The following is an 18997-nucleotide window of genomic DNA, read 5'->3' as shown; positions in this document are numbered from 1 at the left end:
TCAGTCTCTTGGCGGATTGAATGTTTGACAGGTTTTTATGATCTGTCCAAACCTGAACAGGGTTTGCAGCTCCTTCCAGCCAGTGTCTCCACCCCTCAAGAGCTAGCTTTAGGGCTAATAGCTCACAGAGTCCAACGTCATAGTTTCTCTCTGCTGGGAAAAGTCTGGGAGAGAAGGCACAAGGGGGTAATTTGTCATCAAAGTCACATGTCTGGGAGAGGACGGCTCCAACACCAGAATTAGAAGCATCAACTTCCACCACAAACTGTTTAGAGAAATCAGGCTGCATGAGCACAGGTTCATTGGCAAAAAGGTCCTTTAAATGAACAAAGGCTGCCTCAGCCTCAGGGGTCCAAACAAAAGGGACCTTAGTACAAGTTAGAGAAGTCAGGGGTAGAGACGTTTGGCTGTAGTTCCGAATTAATCGACAATAGAAATGAGCAAGACCCAGAAAATGTTGAAGCTGTTTCCGGGTGTCGGGCATGGGCCAATCCAGAACAGCTTTAATCTTCTCCTCAGTGGGTCTCACCTGTCCGGAAACTGAAGGTTTATGGAACTCAGATTTCTCAGCTTTGACAAAAAGCTTGTTCTCTAGGAGACGCTGTAATACTTGGCCGACATTGATCCCATTTTCAGATAGGTTATTAGAAAAAATTAGGATATCATCAATGTAAACAAAGACAAAGATGTTCAGAAAATCTCTCAGGACATCATTCACCAGGGCATGGAAACAAGCTGGGGCGTCAATTAGACCAAAAGGCATCACCAGGTATTCAAAATGTCCTATGGGAGTTTTGAAGGCGGTTTTCCATTCGTCTCCCTCCCTTATTCGAAGAACATGATAGGCATTTCTGAGATCAAGTTTAGTGAAAACAGTGGTGCCTTGAACAGGTCCAAAAGCAGATGACAAAACAGGCAAAGGATATTGGTTCTTGACAGAAATTTGATTCAAACCTCTGTAGTCTATACAGGGTCTAAGAGAACCATATTTCTTTCCCACAAAGAAGAATCCAGCTCCAAGAGGTGATGAAGAAGGACAGATAATACCTGTAACCAGGGAATCCTTAATATATTTTTCCATAGCTTCCCTTTCTGGCTTGGAGATATTGAACAGATGACTGCTAGGCAGAGGGGCTCCAGGGAGCAGGTCAATGGCACAATCATATGGTCTGTGGGGAGGCAGGGAACAGGCTTCAGGTTTGCTAAATACCTGAGAGAGATTATGGTAGTCAGCTGGAACGGAGGAGAGATCAAGTGGGTCTGCATCACCAAACTCAAGCGGTTGGTACCCTGGGGGAACAGCAGATCTGAGACAATAAGAGTGACAGTTTACAGACCAAGGATCAATATGTCTGTTTGTCCAATTAATTGTGAGGTTGTGAAGCTGGAGCCACTCAAACCCTAAAATTAAGGCTGAGTTAGTGGTGGGAAAAACGTTGAAGGAGGTGTGTTACATATGATTTCCAGACACCCTCGGCTGAATGGGGCCTGTCTGATGGGTTATCTGGGGCAGGTTTCTGCCGCAAAAACCCGAAGAGGGTTCTGCAGAGGTATTATTTCAATACCCATCTGCTGAGCAAAGGCAGAGTCATTTAAGTTTTGTTCACAACCAGAGTCAATGAGTGCCAATAGGGAGAAAGACTTGATTAATTATTGATTAACAGAGATGCTGGCAAAAGTAAACGAGGTGCAGTGGGAGAAATCTTCTGGTCCACCAGTAGCCACGTCTCTACTGGTCGACCCTGGTTTTTACCAAAATGGGACACGAAGAAACAAAATGACGCGCTTCTCCACAATAAAGGCAGAGCTTAGCCCGCATGCGTTGTTGTTTCTGCTCAGGGCTTAGCCTAGTGTTGCCAATCTGCATAGGTTCAGGTGGAGAAGGGTTAGTGGGAAACTCACAAGAGATTGCTTGTAGACAGTGGTTTGGAAGGAGAAGTTCTAGTACCTCCTTCCTTGGTTTGAGCTCAGATCCGATTGTCCAGACAGATTGACAGTTTGATTAATTCCTCAAGAGTCTCTGGTTCATTCAGGGTGTCTAGCTCATCCTTAATGAAGTCATTGAGAGCGTTAGTGTAAACACACATGAGGGCAGTTTTATCCCAGCCCGAAACAACAGCCATGATGCGGAAATTAATGGCGAAATCGTATACAGACGTCTGTCCCCACTTTAATTTCAGCCTTTCTCAGGAGTTAAGTGTCTTTTTCAGATCCTAGTTAAAAGTCTGCTTGAATTCGGATATGAATTCCTCAAAGGAGAAGCCATAATCAGTGAATGAGGAAAATCTAACATCGGCCCAATCCAGAGCTCGGTCAGTTAGATGAGAAATGACATAAGAAATCTTAGTTGAATCCAGAGGGAACTTACTTGGGGCATGGTTGAACTGGATTACACACTGCATAAGAAAACCCCAGCACTTCTTGGGGTTTCAATCAAACCTGGGAGGACTGGCCAGCTGACATTCAGAGAAGGGGGGAGCAAAAACTTTTTGGTTAAGTTGTGGCGGGGCTAGCTCACCAGCTAGGCCGAATCCTGGAGAGAAAAACGGACAGCTTCAATTAGGTCGATAACACAACGGTTTTATTCTGTTTGCTAATGGACCAGTTCAACCGAGGTGTTGTCACGTCTGGTTAAGGCTTTTTGCTGCTGGTTGATGGCTCTCTGAATGGTTTCTGCAGGGTCAACGGTATGGCCAGAGTGTTCTGTCATGATGTCTTTAAGAGATATGACCCACATACAGAAAACCACTCAGAGAAACCAGAGTAAAAGTTTAACAGGTTTATTAAGGAGTACAGTTGGGTTGGATTCAGGGAAACCGGAGCTGGTGAACCGGAACTGGAAGTGAGAAGGGAAGTTCACAGAGGTTAGTTCAGGGTCCGTGGGAACATTGAAAGACATCTTGCGAAAACAGAGACAAACGGGACTCCTGTTTGCGGAGAAAAGTTTCTTCCCAGAATACAGTCTTTGTGGGTTTTTCCAGAGATTGAGGGGCTCTTTGGAGGGTGGACAGGGTTTGGACGGGACGTATGGAGATCAATCCCCTGCTCAGTGTGAAACTCAAACAATCCATCCAGGGGAAGAAGGCCAAACATCCGGTATGCAGGATGACTTTCTGCTGAAAGGCAAAAGACAAAACATTAGACTCAGAGAAACAAAAGTCTCAGTTAGACTCAGCTAAACTCAGCTTAGCTAGAGTAACCAAAAGTGGCAAACACTCTGGCGTCAAGGTAGTGACAGTCCACCACTCAAATACTCCTCAGTGATGAGCCAACCAGCCGCAGGTGTGGAGGAGGACCAACGAGGACAGGGTACCACCTGGTGGTGGGGGGAGAGAAGAACACCAAAAACACAACCCACACAAACTGGATTCCTAACATAAATGGGTGCACCGCAAGAAAATAATTTCCTTCTAGGGATTACTGAAGTAATTCAGATTGGGATTATTTTACCATTTAATCTCTCTTTCCAGAGGGAAAATAATGGTGTTATAGTTTACTGATTTTATCACTTGGTGCATTCATACCAAACGCTAAAACCTGTGAAAATATCCCCAGGTTTGTCTGCTTCTGCTTGTTTTGAAATTTTCCTGGCCAGTGAAAGCAGCCTTTGATAGAGTGGGTCATTATATCCTTTAATCTGGTTTGGAGCTAGGGTTGGGAATTGATAGGATTTTTCACGGTTCTTATTCCCTTATTGATTCTGTGAAACGATTCGATTCCTCATCGGTTCCCTTATCGATTCTGTGAAACAATGTACTTGGTAAGTGCACGGGGACATTCGTCTACCTTCTCCTGGGACATTCTTTGTTGCCTGCCTCGGTGAAGACAGAAGACAGTGAATCGGAGCTGCTAGCTTCTGAGCCAGCCAGGCTACGCTTCTCATTACAGGCTTCAAAATCTAATGGAGAAGGCATTTGTTTAATGAAAAAGCATTACTTTTCAATTTCGGGAAATAAACTCATTAAACTTACAATAAACTCATCTTTCCTAATTTACATAAACGAGCATGACCTTTCTCTCGATCCCTGAACTGTTGAGCAACTACGTAGCATGTTTAAGAACCCCAAAGAGAGGTAAGAAATTGGTTTATTTCCAGAAATGGCATACGTTTTACTAGGAACCACATTAAACCACATAAAACTAGCTACTTACCACCAGAGATGCCATCCGTGCTGGTCGTAACTTTAGCTTCTGTCCGGAAGCATCAAAAACACAGCATTCGTTGCAATGTATGCCATGTTGTGTGCACACGTTTTTCTGCATGTTGGATGTATTTCCTCCCGTGGATGCAAATGCCATTTTACATCCAAACTTTCAATTTTTACCCGATGGGTCGCCATTTTTTTTGTTTTGCTTTTCTAGACTTACGCCTGGTCACGTCGTACTTGTTTACTAAATGCCGTGTGCGTAACTTACTTAAAAAAACATGACATAAGTCGTGCTGCCCAGCGCTAGGCTCAGGTGCTGCCTGAAATCGTTAAGAGGACCATTAAGCGAGCTGCCAAATGCTGCCATGGAAATGGAACACATGGAACCGGTTCTGAACATGGACTGGTTTTCGATTCCCATCCCTATTTGGAGCATTGGGTGAGGATCCGAGGAAGAGCAGTGCAGTGGTTCAGATCCTTTCAAAGTCATTGAACATCCTCGTCCTCCAGTGCTTCTATTTTATATGGAGTTCCTCAGGGTTCTGTATGAGGCTCCCTTCTCTTTACTCTTCATCTGCTCCCACTTGGATCCTTAGGAAACACTTTGATGCACACGAGAGTCAGATCTCCTGCTGAGGCGAAACAGAAACTCTGTTGAATCTTTTCTGAAATGTTTGGATGATGTGAAAGCATGGATGGCTTTAAACTATTTAAATCTTAAAGGAAAAAAAAGATAAAAGTGATTTTTTTTTGGAGGCACTTCAGAGAGCCTACCTTTACACCTGGGCTATCTGGATAATTTTGTAAAACCAATGGCCACAAACTTAGGTTTTAAAAAGGACAGCCATTCTAACTTTGACAAAGTAAAGCTGTTGTCAAATCCTGTTTGTCCCTACAAATACCCTACAATATTAAGTAAGGAGTTTTGTAATTTCCCAGCTCCAGTGAAGGCAACACATGCATGAGGCTATGAACAAAGAGGAATTTTCTTGAAGCGGCACTCATCCATGTTTTATTGTCTCTCAGTGCTTATACCTTTTAGAGTTGTCACAGAGGAGAGTTGGCATTAAAGAAAGAAGGAAGATAATATTTCTCCTATGCTGTGTGGCAGTGGACAGAAAAAGCCACAATGGAACAGGTAAACAAAGAAGGGATTTAAATCTGTTATGTTTTCATAAGTAGCTTTGCCTCGTCTGTTCCTGTTTGGCTGTGACACCATCCTGGAAAGAAACATCAGCTGTGCTGCTTTCATCAACACCCTTGTTTATAGATGCTGTAGATTGGCCTGTTTTCCAGTGTGGTCCTGTTTCTCTGACCGTGACTGAGTGGATGTGCTCTCTTCGTCCTCTGACATGGGAGCTGCCTTGGAGCTCGTCTGCCTGGCTCTGTGTTTCCTGGACGGGGCCGCCTTTTACAGCTGCTTTTTGTGTCTCTGCTTCTGTCTCCTTGAACCCCAGTCGGCCTCAGCAGATGGCCGCTCACACTGAGCCTCGTTCTGCTGGAGGTTTCTTCCTGTTAAAAGAGAGTTTTTCCTCTCCACTATCGCTACAAGCACGCTTAATGTGAGGGATTGTATTTGAGTCAATAAGTCAATGCAATCAACTGGTTTTCCTTAGATAGAAAACTTTGCATCAATTTGACTGTATGATCTGGTTGAACTGTAAAGTGCCTTGAGATGACATGTGTTGTGAATTTGGCGCTATATAAATAAACTGAATTGAATAATTCTGTATTTGTTTAGTGACACCATCTTCAGCGCACCGTTACCATCTGATCATAGTGTGCTGTGGTTAAACCTCCCACACGCTTTTCAATAGGTGTGTGGTGCGCTTTAAACTTGGAGGAACTCTGCTCTGTCATCCATCTTTGCTCCTAGCTCTCGTGCTCCACTCAGCAGGTCGATGCTCTCTCTTCATCCTTTTTGCTCTCAGCTGTCTCTGCACTCAATACTTAATAAACTTTATGTTCTTCCACCTCATGAGACCTTCTTGAAATACTTGTCTTTAATTCCACTTTTTTATCATTCGATGTAGGATGTTGGTTAGGATGTGTGAAGGACCGGCACTGGCTCTGATGGAGCTCTTTTGTTTGTTTTATTTTGTAAAATTTTTATTTGATTTGTGTTTATTTGACTGTGTCTGTGTTGCATTCGTCAGTGCTAGGAAATAATAAAACTTCCTATCATTTAATATTGTGGAAAAAAATCTGCTGCTGGAGCTGTGAAGGAAGGCCAGGAGATGCCACTGGTTTGGTTGTTAAAGTCCATTTGAATCCCAGCAGAACCACTGAAGGTCCGATTGAAATCTTCTAGCAACACGTGTTGTTTGTCACCAAGGATCTTAAAGCTGTAATGATCAGGAAGGCCTCAGGGTCAGATTCCCATCCGTTTCCCAGTTTAGTGAAGACAGCCAACAGGATCATGGGGACCCTGATCCCATCTAAGGTACCAGATCTGTTTGGACGGGTCATCATTAAACAGGCTACCAACATTCATTTGGAGACAGAACATGAGCTGTCCTCTGAGTGTTTGATTGAAGTCAGGGAGAAGATCCAGGGTTCCTTTATGGAAACACAATTGTAATAAACATTCATTTACTCCTCCTTCAATCCAACTAGGAAGCGACTAGTCGGCAGGAGATGAACAGAAGCCAAGATAAATGCTGGGATGTGTTTGAAGACTTTTCCTCTGAACTTTTTCTCATCTATTTCTTCTTGCAGTTGATGCTGCTTGCATTTTTCTGGTTCTGGATTGTGTTGCAGCTCTGCTCTTTGTCCAACACAGATTTCTCCTGGAGCAGACTAATAAACACACCTTGATCTGGACCTTCACACGTCATTTGAACATATTCTGGTTCTACTTGGTTTACTACTTTAACTTGATAATTTTTCTGGGACTTTAGCTTTCAGTCAAATGATTTTTCTACATTTTTATTCATTATTTTAGTTTTAACTTGTGTTTCCAGTTAGCCTGGGTGCCAGTCCGAACTTAGTCCCGCCCACAAGGTTTGAGTTCGGGGAAGTTCGGTCTGGCTCTGCTCCATAGTAGCGCGAGTATTAAAGCCCACTGTCAGGCGATCCAATCAAATCGTCAGGGCGGGCTTTATACGATGATGGACAGATGATCAAGAGTAACGTTATCAACCACGTGACCAAAGCGCGCTTGGGTGACAACAATAATGGCTGCCGCTGGAGAGTTTGGGTGAGTAGATTCTGCTATTAGGTCTGTTCTAGAAGATATCGACAGCAAATTAATTTTAAAAGAGGAACAGAGAAACGCGATCAAGTCTCATCTTCTTATTCTAGGCGTGAAACTGCACGCTTTGATTTTTGTGGACAACAACTATGCCTCGCTTAACATACGTCACGCACTCCGTTGCTCTTATTGGTTGTAGGTCTATCCAATTGAGTGCAGAGGCATTTTTTTCCTGGTTCGTTCAAAACACGCCCCATAATCACAGCTCTATGGAGCAGTATCAGACTCATATTCTGACTAGAATTGAGTCGGACTACGTCAGGCTAGTTTCCAGTTGCTTCAACACATCTTTTATTCTTTATTCAGATTGAAGAGCTGCCGGTTGTCAGAGATCAGCTGTGCTTCTCTGGGCTCAGCTCTGAAGTCCAATCCCTCCTATCTGACAGAACTGGAACTGAGCAGCAACAACAACCTGAAAGATGGTGGAGTGAAGCAGCTCTGTGGTTTTCTCCAGTCTCCCCTCTGCAAACTACAGACATTGAGGTCAGTGACCATGCTTTAGTTTTGTGCTGATATTTCTGATAGTACAGTTGTGTTTTCAAGTGAACAAAGCTCATCTTGAAGTCATTAAACGCTGTTCTGTTTAAGATTAACTAAAGATTGTCCCGTTTTTTGGGGATAAACTTTACTAAACTTCCTCGAGAAAGAGCAGCAGCATTTCTCCTTAGGCGCTCAGGTTCTGCTGTCGCTGCCGTCGGGCAGCAGAGACCCAGTTCTGCTCTGTGAGAAACTCCATCAGTCATTTAGGCCTTTGGGTCTGCCGTCTCCAGCTTTGCTTTCTATGTCAGAAAATGAACTGAAGGCTCCTTCAACCCACCTCCAGCCCCTCCTCCACCTTTGTAGCTAAAGCTTCATCAGAGTGTCATTCCTCCCAGACTCTTACCGTGTTCCCCGTCTAATCTTAACAGGTCTGGCAGAAGACCGCCATGTTGAGCCTGGTTCTGCCAGAGGTTTCTTCCCAATTGGGAGTTTTCCCTCTCCACCGCTTTCTATGTCAGGACATGAAATGAAGGCTCCATACTTAAAGCTCTCAGGTTCCTCTGAGGGATTTCTTCTTGGTTTGTGGACGGAGATTTTTGTCGTGCTCCATTTTCAGCCGTTTGCCGTACATAAACTTTTAGTCTGGATCCTACCAATGTTTTCTAAATGAGACCCAGGACTGGGAACCACTGGGCTGTTGGATCATCCAGACACTGATTACTGAAGGAGATCATTACCTGTTTATGTTTGGACTTTATTTCAGCACATGAAGATAAATAAAGGAGAACTAGTTCCAGTAGGAGCTGTGAACTGAGTTCAGAATATTTAGGTAGAGAATTATGAGCATGAATCAGTTGATCTGAACCTCCTTGAACTGAGTTTAGAACCAGTTCTAGTTCAGGGAGAACTGGGTCAGCACTGGTAGAAGGTTCTAGATCTCTTTCTAACCTTCATCAGGTTAGTTATTCTGCAGGATGTCTTTAAAATAGTTCAGTTGATATTCCTGTGAAGAATTTGATGGAATCAGCTGGAAAACAAAGTTCATACATTACATTCTAATAAATCTTTACCTGAGTTGGTCTTTGGACTTGAAGCCTTTAGCTCATATCCTAACATAGAAAGCAAAGCTGAAGTTGGCAGAGTCATGGATGATGGAAATGAACTGGACTTCCTTTCATCCATTTTCAGGGTGTTATGGCTCAGGGTCCTAAAAACTGGAGATCATGCCACAAGGTGCAGAGAGAAACATTGATTTAGGATCAAACACAGGTTAACAAAAACTAGAATGGATGGAAGTGTCTGTATCAGTGGGGTAGAGCAAATGATTGGATGTGTTTGTGTGATCATCAGAGTGATCACCATTTTTCTGATTTCACCATCAAAATGAGGACCGCTTGTTGTAAAGTGAGGACATTTTTCTTCTCCTGTTGAGCTGTTTTGCTAACAGTAAGCTTTAGGGTTAATGTCAGGGTCAGGGCATAGAAAGGGTTAAAATCACTAAAAATCAATGGATGTCAGTACATGATGATAAAGGTGATGATAGTGAGGAAGGTGAAGGTGGTGGTGATGTCCAGCAGCAAAGCAGCACGGCATCCATCAGGGGGGCGGGGAGACAGAGAGAAAAAGTGGCAGGGATTTCTATCTGATCTTTCACCCTCTCCGTAGTTCCCCTGTGGTGCGAGCACGGGGCGGCTGTTACGCGCCTTTAGCGAGCATGCGCATTTCCCGTCACTTGCGCAGTGAATTGTGCCGCCTGCAGTGTGCGAAGATAAAGGGGAAACCGTATCTGATGGGGAAACGCAGCTCGACGTAACACCGGTATTTTCATGTGGAAAACGCTGTTTTGCTGGTTGAGTCCTCCCCACTCTCCATCTCTCTGTGCGTGCTCTATGTTAACACCCGCCAGTGGAAACAGCCACCTACCCAACTGATAGACGAAATCTCACTATACATCAGCCAATCTCATCCTCCTTTCTCTCATGACAAGGCACGCATGAGTCCTATCATACAAAAAGGTTCATTGTGCGACCTGAGTAACGTGCAGTAACAGCATATCGCAATGGTAACTGCATTATAGTTACAGTTAAAGTAATTAGTTAGATTACCCCATTATTAAAAAAAGGTAACGGCGTTAGCATTACTTTCAATACCGCTTCTCCCATCACTGCACACAACCCAGCTCACAAGGCCTATGGCTGAACAAAGGGTAGCTGACATACACTGTGTGCAGAGATCCACCTAGCTATGGGCCGCCATAAAAGTAAAAGAAAAGAAAAAGAAGAACTTTGAAAAACAGACGAAAACATGGAAGATGAAAAGAGGTACAGTCAGTGCAGGTTCATCATCAACAGGATGGCAGCTTCAGTTGTTTTCATTTCACACTCTATGTGATGCAGAGTTTAAAAAAAATCCTGATGTCATTTTTTCCAGTGTTGTGCAGCCTTACTGTGGAATAATTGATCATCTATTTGAATTGATCTGCATTTATCTCTATTTGTTCATCTTTCCTCCAAAGTTCTCCAGAACTTGTCTTTTTGTTTCTGTGAAACTTGAAGAATTTGGCAGAAGAAGCTGAGTTTGTATTGATGGAGCTGCTGGTCGAGCTGACAAAGATAAAGAGCCTAAGTCAGCAGGTCTTTATTGGAGCAGCAGTGTGTTGGCATTAATATTAATGAGAGCTCTTTAACTGCTTCTGTTGGACTGTTCTAACCTGCATTCTTTTGGATCAGCACAATTCTTTCTATTCTTTATCTAGGTTGGATTCCTGCGGTTTATCAAAGATCAGCTGTGCTTCTCTGGTCTCAGCTCTGATGTCAAACCCCTCCCATCTGACAGAACTGGACCTGAAATGGAACTACCTGAAGGAGTCAGATGTTCAGCAGCTGCAGGATCTCGTAGAGAGTCCAGACTACAAACTGCAGACTCTGTAAGTAGATGGTTGGAGTGAGTCCAGCAGCTGTCTGCAGGATTGTTCTAAACCCAGTTAGTCTCAAAGCAATGATCCAGTGTTCCCAGTAAAGCTGCAGCTTCTCAGTGGGAGGAGAATGGTGACAGGCTTCCTGATTGGACACAGAGACACCGATCAGCCAATCAGAGGAGCCAGAAGCTGGTTGTGTTCCTGTGTTTGTGTTGATGTGAAGACGACTGTTGTTGTTGTGTTCATGTCTCTAGGAAATGAAGCTGGATTCCAGCTGCCAGCCTTCCAACATGTCTAGAGACAGTGGTCCTCATCCATCAAACTGTGGGAGCATCAGATCTGATATCAGACTCTTTGTTCTCTCATTTCAACAGGAAACAACTGATCAGTTTCATCTTAGCCACAGCTCTGAGATCAGTCTGAATGCAGCCTGGAAATCAGTGGCTCTGATTTCACAAACTATCATTCCATTTAGTCACCATGTGGTCTTTCTACAGAGCAGAAGCTCTACTGAAGTCCACTCAGCACATCTGGACATGTGTCCTTTTGTCATTAGTCTCATCCAGATGTGTTCAGGGACAGACTCCATGTTTCTTAGTCAGCTGATATTTCAGAAACAGATTAGATGTTAATCAGCAGCCAGAGTTTCTGTGTCTAAATGGAGCAGCAGCTAACATGTAGCAGCAGTAAATCCATCACTACAATGTTTGTGCAGCAATGAAGCCTTCAGGACTCTCAGCAGGTGGTTTCCACTGTGGACTGGAGGGAAACCTGCAGAGGAACCAGACTGGAAGCTAAAAATGTGTTGAGCTGTGTGAGCTTGGAGCTCAGTGTGTTCACTCCAACACGTTAAGATGAGAGCTGAAAGGAAGCAGGCTCTGCTCCACAGCTGCTCTGAACAGGACTGAAGTCCCTGCTGCTCTCAATCCTGGATGTGCTGCATTACTGACTGACAGCTGATGGAGAGAGAGAGGCTGGAAACACTCACTGATCTCCTCTCTTCATCCTTCTTCTCTCTGCAGGTGGTGGAAGGATTGATATTAGTGGAGGAGAGAAGCTGATCTGTGCCCTGATGATCCTCAGAGGTTGAAGCTGCAGCAGTCTGAGTTTAAAGAGACTCTGACAGGATCCTGATGATGAACTCTGAGTTTAGAGATTTGTTTGTTTTCACTCATTTTTTCTCTTTGTTTCCATCATCTCCATAATATTATATTGATATTTTTTCCATCCAAATAAAAATTGAGAATAAAATGATATATAACATGCAACAATATGAAATTAAAAAAGAATCCTGAACAGTTTCTTGTAAACCTAAGAAAGTTGTCTCTCTTTAATTTATTATTCCCACTGAAGTTCCTGGATCAGATCTGAAAAGCTGCTCTGTCTTTCTGATTCTCTGAGAGCTGCAGCAGTTTCAGATGCTGAGGTATTTTTTTGGGGTGTTACCTCTATTTCTCAGCATTCATTCTGTCTCCATGTTCACCTGCTGAAACCTTTAGATCCTGCTGAAAATCTTTGTTGTTCCTGCTGATGAAACACCACTGTGGCTCATTGTTAGAAGGTTAGCTAAAGCAGATGTGGAGCGATCCAGGACCTCAGATAGACTCAGGAAGCCCTTCCAGTCCGGCCCCAGCAGGGTGGAGGAGGGCTGCTGTCATTAAGGAGGAGCTGCTTGGAAGGAAAATAGAATCCAAGGCTGAATCCCATCATTTGGCCTTAACTCTTCCTCACCAACCCTAAGCTAGTGAGCTGTTGGGGATCCTGGTTTTTCTAAGGAGTTGTAGGGGGGGCACCCATTGGTCCTTGGACAGGGATTCTGTTTAGGAGACCGTTTGGAAGCAAAGATGTTAGAGCTGAGCTTGGAAATGTTGGTTTTCTCACTTCCAATGTTTTAATGACTCAATAACCTTTGTAGTGTCTAAATCAAAATGTTCTGATATTTCATGTTGTTTTCCACTGTTAATTATTCTGAAGCAGTTTAAAAACAGCAAAGATAGAATATTTCATCCAATATTTGACTCTACTAGTTTCTATCGTATTCCTGGAGGGTAGCAGCTGGTCTGGATCAGTGATCATCTGGATAATCATCTAGTTTCCAGTCTGGTGTGAAGCTCAGAAATTGCTCATTATTCCATGTTAAATTATTTAAGTTTCAATGTGTCTGCGTGGTTCTCTCAGGCATCTGCGTCGGCAGAACCTTTTCAAAGGGGCACGTGCCCTGTTGTGGATCTGCGGTGATTTCGTAATTAATTAATTTTACACTTTCACAGGTACGCCGCCGCTCTGCTGTGCCCAGAGCTGACAGGAAGTGTATTTCTCACCACCTTCCACGACAGTGCAGATGTTTTGCGGGTGATTGACAGGTGGAGTTGCGGAGGATGGAGATGCACTGGAGAGAGAGAGAGAGAGAAAGAGAGAGACAGATAGAGAGAGAGAGAGAGAGAGAGAAAGAGAGAGAAAGAGAGAGAGAAATGGTGTAAGATATGCCTTCTTTTTCAAACATCAGGATCAGACCCAGCATGGATAAAGACAACTAGGACTCATTTAAACACTTTGTAGAAAAGGCAAATAAGAATAATCTGGGATTCACATGCAAAATAATATAATATAGTGTACTTTTTCTAGATGTTTGTTCATTTGCATAGGTGCTCATAAAAAACACATTGTCAGAAAATAGTTTTTATATATTGAAAAAAATAAAGCTGACCAATAGATATTAGATATTCCATTATTAAACTGGTACATTATTTCTTTAAGTTTGTGACATCATATTGGACCATGCAAAATACAGATTTACCTTCACAATGCCTCAGAAGGGATTTATGTACAAAATGTAAAGATGTTCATGAAATTATGTTTTGATAATGTTTTTTGTTGTTAACATATGTATATATATATATATATATATATATATATATATATATATATATATATATATATATATATATATATATATATATATATATATATATATATGTATTTCAGAATATATATATAATTTTTTAACATACTTTAATAATCCCAGAGGAAAATTTATTCTCTGCATTTAACCCATCCCCTTGGGGAGCAGTGGTCTGCCATTGTTCGTCGCCCGGGGAGCAGTTTGCTGTTAATGGTCTTGCTCAGGGAGTGGTTTTTGATATACATCTATTTTTAATTTACAGCTCCACCTGCCGCCACAGGCCGAGACGATACCCATTGGTTGTTAAAAAAATTAACATCCAGCTCTCCCATTTTCTGGCCATGATATACACGCCTCATAGGATCATTACCATCATGGCCGAAATAGAAATGATAAACACAGAAATGTATGCATTTTTTTCCTTTTACAGTTGCACATTTCAAGTTTTCAGTTTTCAAGTTCATGTTTGATGACAGACATTTAACGAAGATAAATTGTGCCTTCATCAGTAGTGGATTAGAGATATATAGTTAAGTTCACAAGTAGGCCAATTCAATTCAGTTTGATTCAGAAAGACATTTAATGATATGAAAAATAATCAGAGTGTACAGTTTATTTATGACACTTAATTATAATAAATACCTGCTATAAAATATTTGCTTGCATGCTTTTATAAAATAAATATTTGCCCCAACATTTTTTTGCTTGCGTGCTTTGCATGCTGACATTTTATTTGGTGCCCCTGTATAGTATTGGGTCAGCTGACCCCCCTGCTCTCAGGGTACTCCAGCTTCCTCCCACAGTCCAACTAATGACTGTTAGGCTGTTTACTGTTTCTAAGTTGCCCTTGAGGTGTGAGTGTGTGTGTGCATGGTTGTGTGTCTCTGTGTTGCCCTGCTATGGATGACCTGTCCAGGACAGATGGATCCTATTAAATGGATCTAAAAAATGCAAATAAAAAAGAAAACCTCAAAAAAATAAAAAAACTTGAACCATTTAAGCTCATTTTATTGGAAAGTAGATCAAACATTTTAATTGAAATACAGCGAGTTTTATATCAAGTTCAAATGATGGGTATTAGTGTTATATTTATTTGGGTTCCAGCACATATAGGGATTAAAAGAAATTAAATTGCAGACAAGATTGCTAAGAAGGCATCACAAAATAAAACTATTGATATGATGATTAACATAACAAAGACAGAAATTAAAAGTATCCTTAAACAAAGGATGAAGGAACAGTGGCAAAAACAATAGAAGAAGAAAGGAGAGGAAGATGGTTTTGTAGGATTCAGCGGAAAGTCGGAAAAATTAGGAGAGCAGAAGGAAGCAGAAGAGAGGAAACAGTTATTTCAAGACTTAGATTTGGACATACAGGATTAAATAGCACATTATTAAAAATAAGGAAATGTATATCAGGCAAATGTAAATTTTGTGTGTGTTGTTCTTTGTTTCTATATAAGAGACGAGGCGTGTAAGCTTGTTCTGTATATTTATTTCAAACCTCACAGAACCATTCAGTAGCAAGCTACATTCTGAATAGGGTGACCACCTGCTAATAAGCCCAAGGGGGGACAAGGGGTATGTTTCTGAGGGACAAATTGGGACACTGCTTGGTGTAGCGGTGCCCCCACCTCACAGGCAGACTCACTGATAGGGGTTTACACATTTCTAGCACATACCACCTTACATGGTATATTAATAATGCCCTATTCCCATAAACATGTGTAAATGCTGATGTATGCTCATGAATAGGCCGACCAATGTGTATTTCTTTCTGAATAAAGATTCATAATACTTTGATCATTCAATGAACAGATGCACTTCCAATTCCGATTTACTTTAGCTATTCAATTTTATTTATTTTTTATTACAATTTATTCACTTTAAATAAATTATAATTTGAAATTAAAGGATTAACATTAATTGTAGTTGCTCTACACCACAGGAACTGTAAAAAAAAAAAGGCTTAACTAACGACTCCAGAGGTTCACAGAATGAGAAGGGGGAGGAAGGATGGTGAACTTGGATGTTGGTAAAAGCAGGAACAGGAAAAAAAAAAACTGTTCAGTGTTCTGGGGACACCTTTAGGACTTTGGGGTCACCTTTAGGACTCAAACCTTTTCACCAGCATCTGAATAAAATAAGAAAGAAAGATAAGAGACAGAATTAATTTATGATAAGCTTCCAAATGGTTTTCCAGTATAGACAGAGGAGTGCAAACCCATCACCATCACACTACAAAACAATACAAAAAGGTGCCAAAATACAATCCTATGCAAAACAATGACATATTTTGATCTAAAAGGCTACTGTTTCCTAAAAGTGACACATTTGCACCCCTGTAGACAGCCCACCAATGTTCAAAATCAAGACGTTTAAAAATTGACTTCAAACATTTAATCTCATTAATTTGGGCTTTCACTGCCATATGCTGTCATATGAGAGTAAGCACAACTTGACGACCATAAGTTTTTTCATATTTCTTGCATTGATTATGCGTGACACGGTCTCAATTTGCGGGACGAATGAATTGGGCTTCAAACGCTGTGCGCGCACGCGCTACGCGGGACGGGTGGTCACCCTAATTCTGAACCGCCTCTCGTTCTCGCCTCCAACCCATGACACCACTCTCCCCGTAGCATGCTGGGTGTTGGAGTTTAAGAGCTTTCCAGCTCATAACATCACATCCCTTCTCCTATAAGAGATAATATTGAACATATAAGAAGAAGCCATTTTCTGTAAACAACTTTTCACTTTAAACCATTTTTTAACGAACATTTTTAAGTGCCTCTATGCATCCAAACACTAACCTGAAACAATATCAACATTAACTTCTATCATTCCAACATTTCACCAGTTCCTTTTCCTTCAAATAGGACAAACAAAAACATAGTCCTTAAAGTAAGTTGCACTACTAAAGCAACCCCTCAGCAACTCTCAATTAACTTCTTAGGAGGGTTAATCTGTCTCTTAGGCCTAGCCAGCCTTTCAGGAGTCACTGATGTAGACACATGGGAAGGTGTCACATCCGCTGGTGATGGCATCAGTCCACTGCTAACCAACCCTCATGATTCTGCTGAATCCTGAGCTGCCATGTCAGTTCCAGTCATCTGTAGTTGAAGATCCGTGCGATTCCTCCTTAGAGATGTTCCATTCTCCACTTGCATCTTAAGGGAGCGTGGTACAACCCTGTGATGCCGAGTTCTGTCCTATTAATATTGTTTATTTTCCACGGGCCCTGTGTGGCGTTCTCTAGGGGTCAAAGGTCAAGTGCTGTGCGGCTTTCTGTCCGTTTAATGCTTAGTTCTGTCCCCTGAATGAGCATTTTAAAAAATCAGGGGCCCTACAGGTGGTTGTGTGGAGGTCAGACGGTGTGCTCAGCCCGTCTGCAGGCGGGCCCGCGGTGCTCTGTCTCTGGGGAGAGGATCTCCATGGGCCCGGTCCCTGGTTCCAGAGCCTGGTTCTGGACCATGGGCCCGGTCCATGGGCCTGTGGCGGGCCCTTGGTGCTCTGTCTCTGGGGAGAGGAGCTCCATGGGCCCGGTCCATGGGCCTGTAGCGGGCCCTTGGTGCTCTGTCTCTGGGGAGAGGAGCTCCATGGGCCCGGTCCATGGGCCTGTGGCGGGCCCTTGGTGCTCTTTCTCTGGGGAGAGGAGCTCCATGGGCCCGGTCCCTGGTTCTGGAGCCTGGTTCTGGACCCAGGCCATGCTCACAACTGTCCCCAGGTCCCCACACATGTCCCTGGGTGGTTCAGAACCGGGCCCCAGGGTGTTAAAGCTTTGAAAAAAATAAAAGTTTAAAGAAATTAGCTTTAAGGTGCTGACTTTTGTCCCAGTGCTTCAATATGTCCAGGTGTCCATTCATTGAGGAGTTGAAGCAGCTAAGTTTGTGGTTTGTAAAATTTAGAAACAAAGTTCTTTTAGGCCTTCAACGGAGCGTTTGGCGGGGGAGGGGTGGGACAAATGGGACCAAAGAGGGCCAGATGTGAGAAATAAGTACTTTTGTGGCATTATCGGAGCGTTTGGCGTGGTGGGACAAATGGGATCACTATGGTTAGGGTTAGGGACATGTCCAGTTGTTGATAATACCCCTGTGTCCATTAGAGTTAGGGACATGTCCAATTGTTGAGAATACTCCTGTGTCCCTCACTTATGTCCGTGCCCCTGGTGAGGCAAAGTGACCGTTTGTCCCATTCAAAAGTAATACGGGATGTCCCATTCATTCGTGCCCAGCCATGTCCCAACCCCGATGCACCCTAATGTCCCATCGCCAAATGCCTCATCTCGTCCCAAGTTACACGGTCCTAGGACATGTCCCATACACGGGGGGCCCGAATGTCTCAATGGAAAGAACTACCGGGCTGTCCCATTCAAAAGTAATACGGGATGTCCCATTCATTCGTCCCTAGACATGTCTCATTACTCGGTCAGTACCTCCTTATGTCCAGGCCCCTGGTAAGGTTGATGCCGACTCTTGCCCATTAAAAATAATGGCGAGTTGGCCCATTCATTCGTGCCCAGCCATGTCCCAACCCCAATGCCTCCTAATGTGCCATTGCCAAATGCCTCATCTCATCCCAACTTTCTCGGTCCTCGGACATGTCCCATACACGGGGCGCCCGAATGTCTCAATGGAAAGAACTACCGGGCTGTCCCATTGTTAGATCCACACTAATGTCTAATAGGAAGTAATGCGGGGTGTCCCCAGCCAATCGTCCTATACTGAGTTATACAAAGTGTCCAGGTGCCGTCTGGTGGTCAATCGGGGAATATACCGATTCGGTACCCTAACCTGTCGTTTTTTGAGAGACTTTGCCCACTTTGGGGGTCTGCCCCGGGCTCAGGGTGGGCGTGAAAAATCGGGTGACCCGGGCATAAGGGTCACGAGGCTTTGCCCTATTTTTAGGGCCCAGTCCCCGGAGCCTGGGGCCTCCGGTTTGGCCCCAGGAATTTTTCAAAAAAGGCATTCAAGTGCTACCTAATGTCCGAAAACTTCGCCAGGTCCCTATTGTGGGTTAGGTACAAGAGAATACTTTCTCGATGACTCTCCCCGCCTCATCCAACGACTGGGCAGTTGCAATGGAGAGTCAAAGGTATGTGCACGGGCCCACGCTCATCATCTGCAGCCTCCCCTTCCTAAGTCTTAACAGGTCTCAAAACACTCCATAACGGTAAAGCCAGCATACAAAAATGTAAACATGCATAAATCATTTTGTGAAGGTATAAGGTGCACCTTAAAACACCCTAAAATAAATAATTTTTGGAACACATCATCAGTAGTGGACCTCAAGATCATC

General features: G+C 43.2%; 1 protein-coding gene across 15 annotated transcripts in view; it reads left to right on the top strand.

The window, feature by feature from the left end:
- LOC119796089 (NACHT, LRR and PYD domains-containing protein 12-like) overlaps positions 1-12475 on the top strand; it is a 58901-nt gene extending 46426 nt beyond the window's left edge. For 12 of the 15 annotated variants that reach the window (XM_038304472.1, XM_038304471.1, XM_038304470.1 and 9 more), the window contains 3 exons: positions 7708-7884; positions 10637-10807; positions 11821-12475. In XM_038304472.1, coding sequence (XP_038160400.1) covers positions 7708-7884; positions 10637-10807; positions 11821-11836 — 364 coding nt within the window. In that variant the 3' untranslated portion in view covers positions 11837-12475. Of the gene's footprint in view, positions 1-7707; positions 7887-9708; positions 9717-10636; positions 10808-11052; positions 11273-11820 lie in introns of those variants that run through there. The other 3 variants (XM_038304460.1, XM_038304462.1, XM_038304463.1) reach the window with 3 other exon arrangements.
- The last annotated feature ends 6522 nt before the right edge of the window (positions 12476-18997 follow it).

This window comes from Cyprinodon tularosa, unplaced genomic scaffold (genome assembly GCF_016077235.1).
Source record: "Cyprinodon tularosa strain WSP-4 unplaced genomic scaffold, ASM1607723v1 ctg534, whole genome shotgun sequence".
NCBI lineage: Eukaryota > Metazoa > Chordata > Actinopteri > Cyprinodontiformes > Cyprinodontidae > Cyprinodon > Cyprinodon tularosa.
Note: the sequence above shows the minus strand (reverse complement) of the source record. Positions and strands in the feature narration are given on the sequence as shown.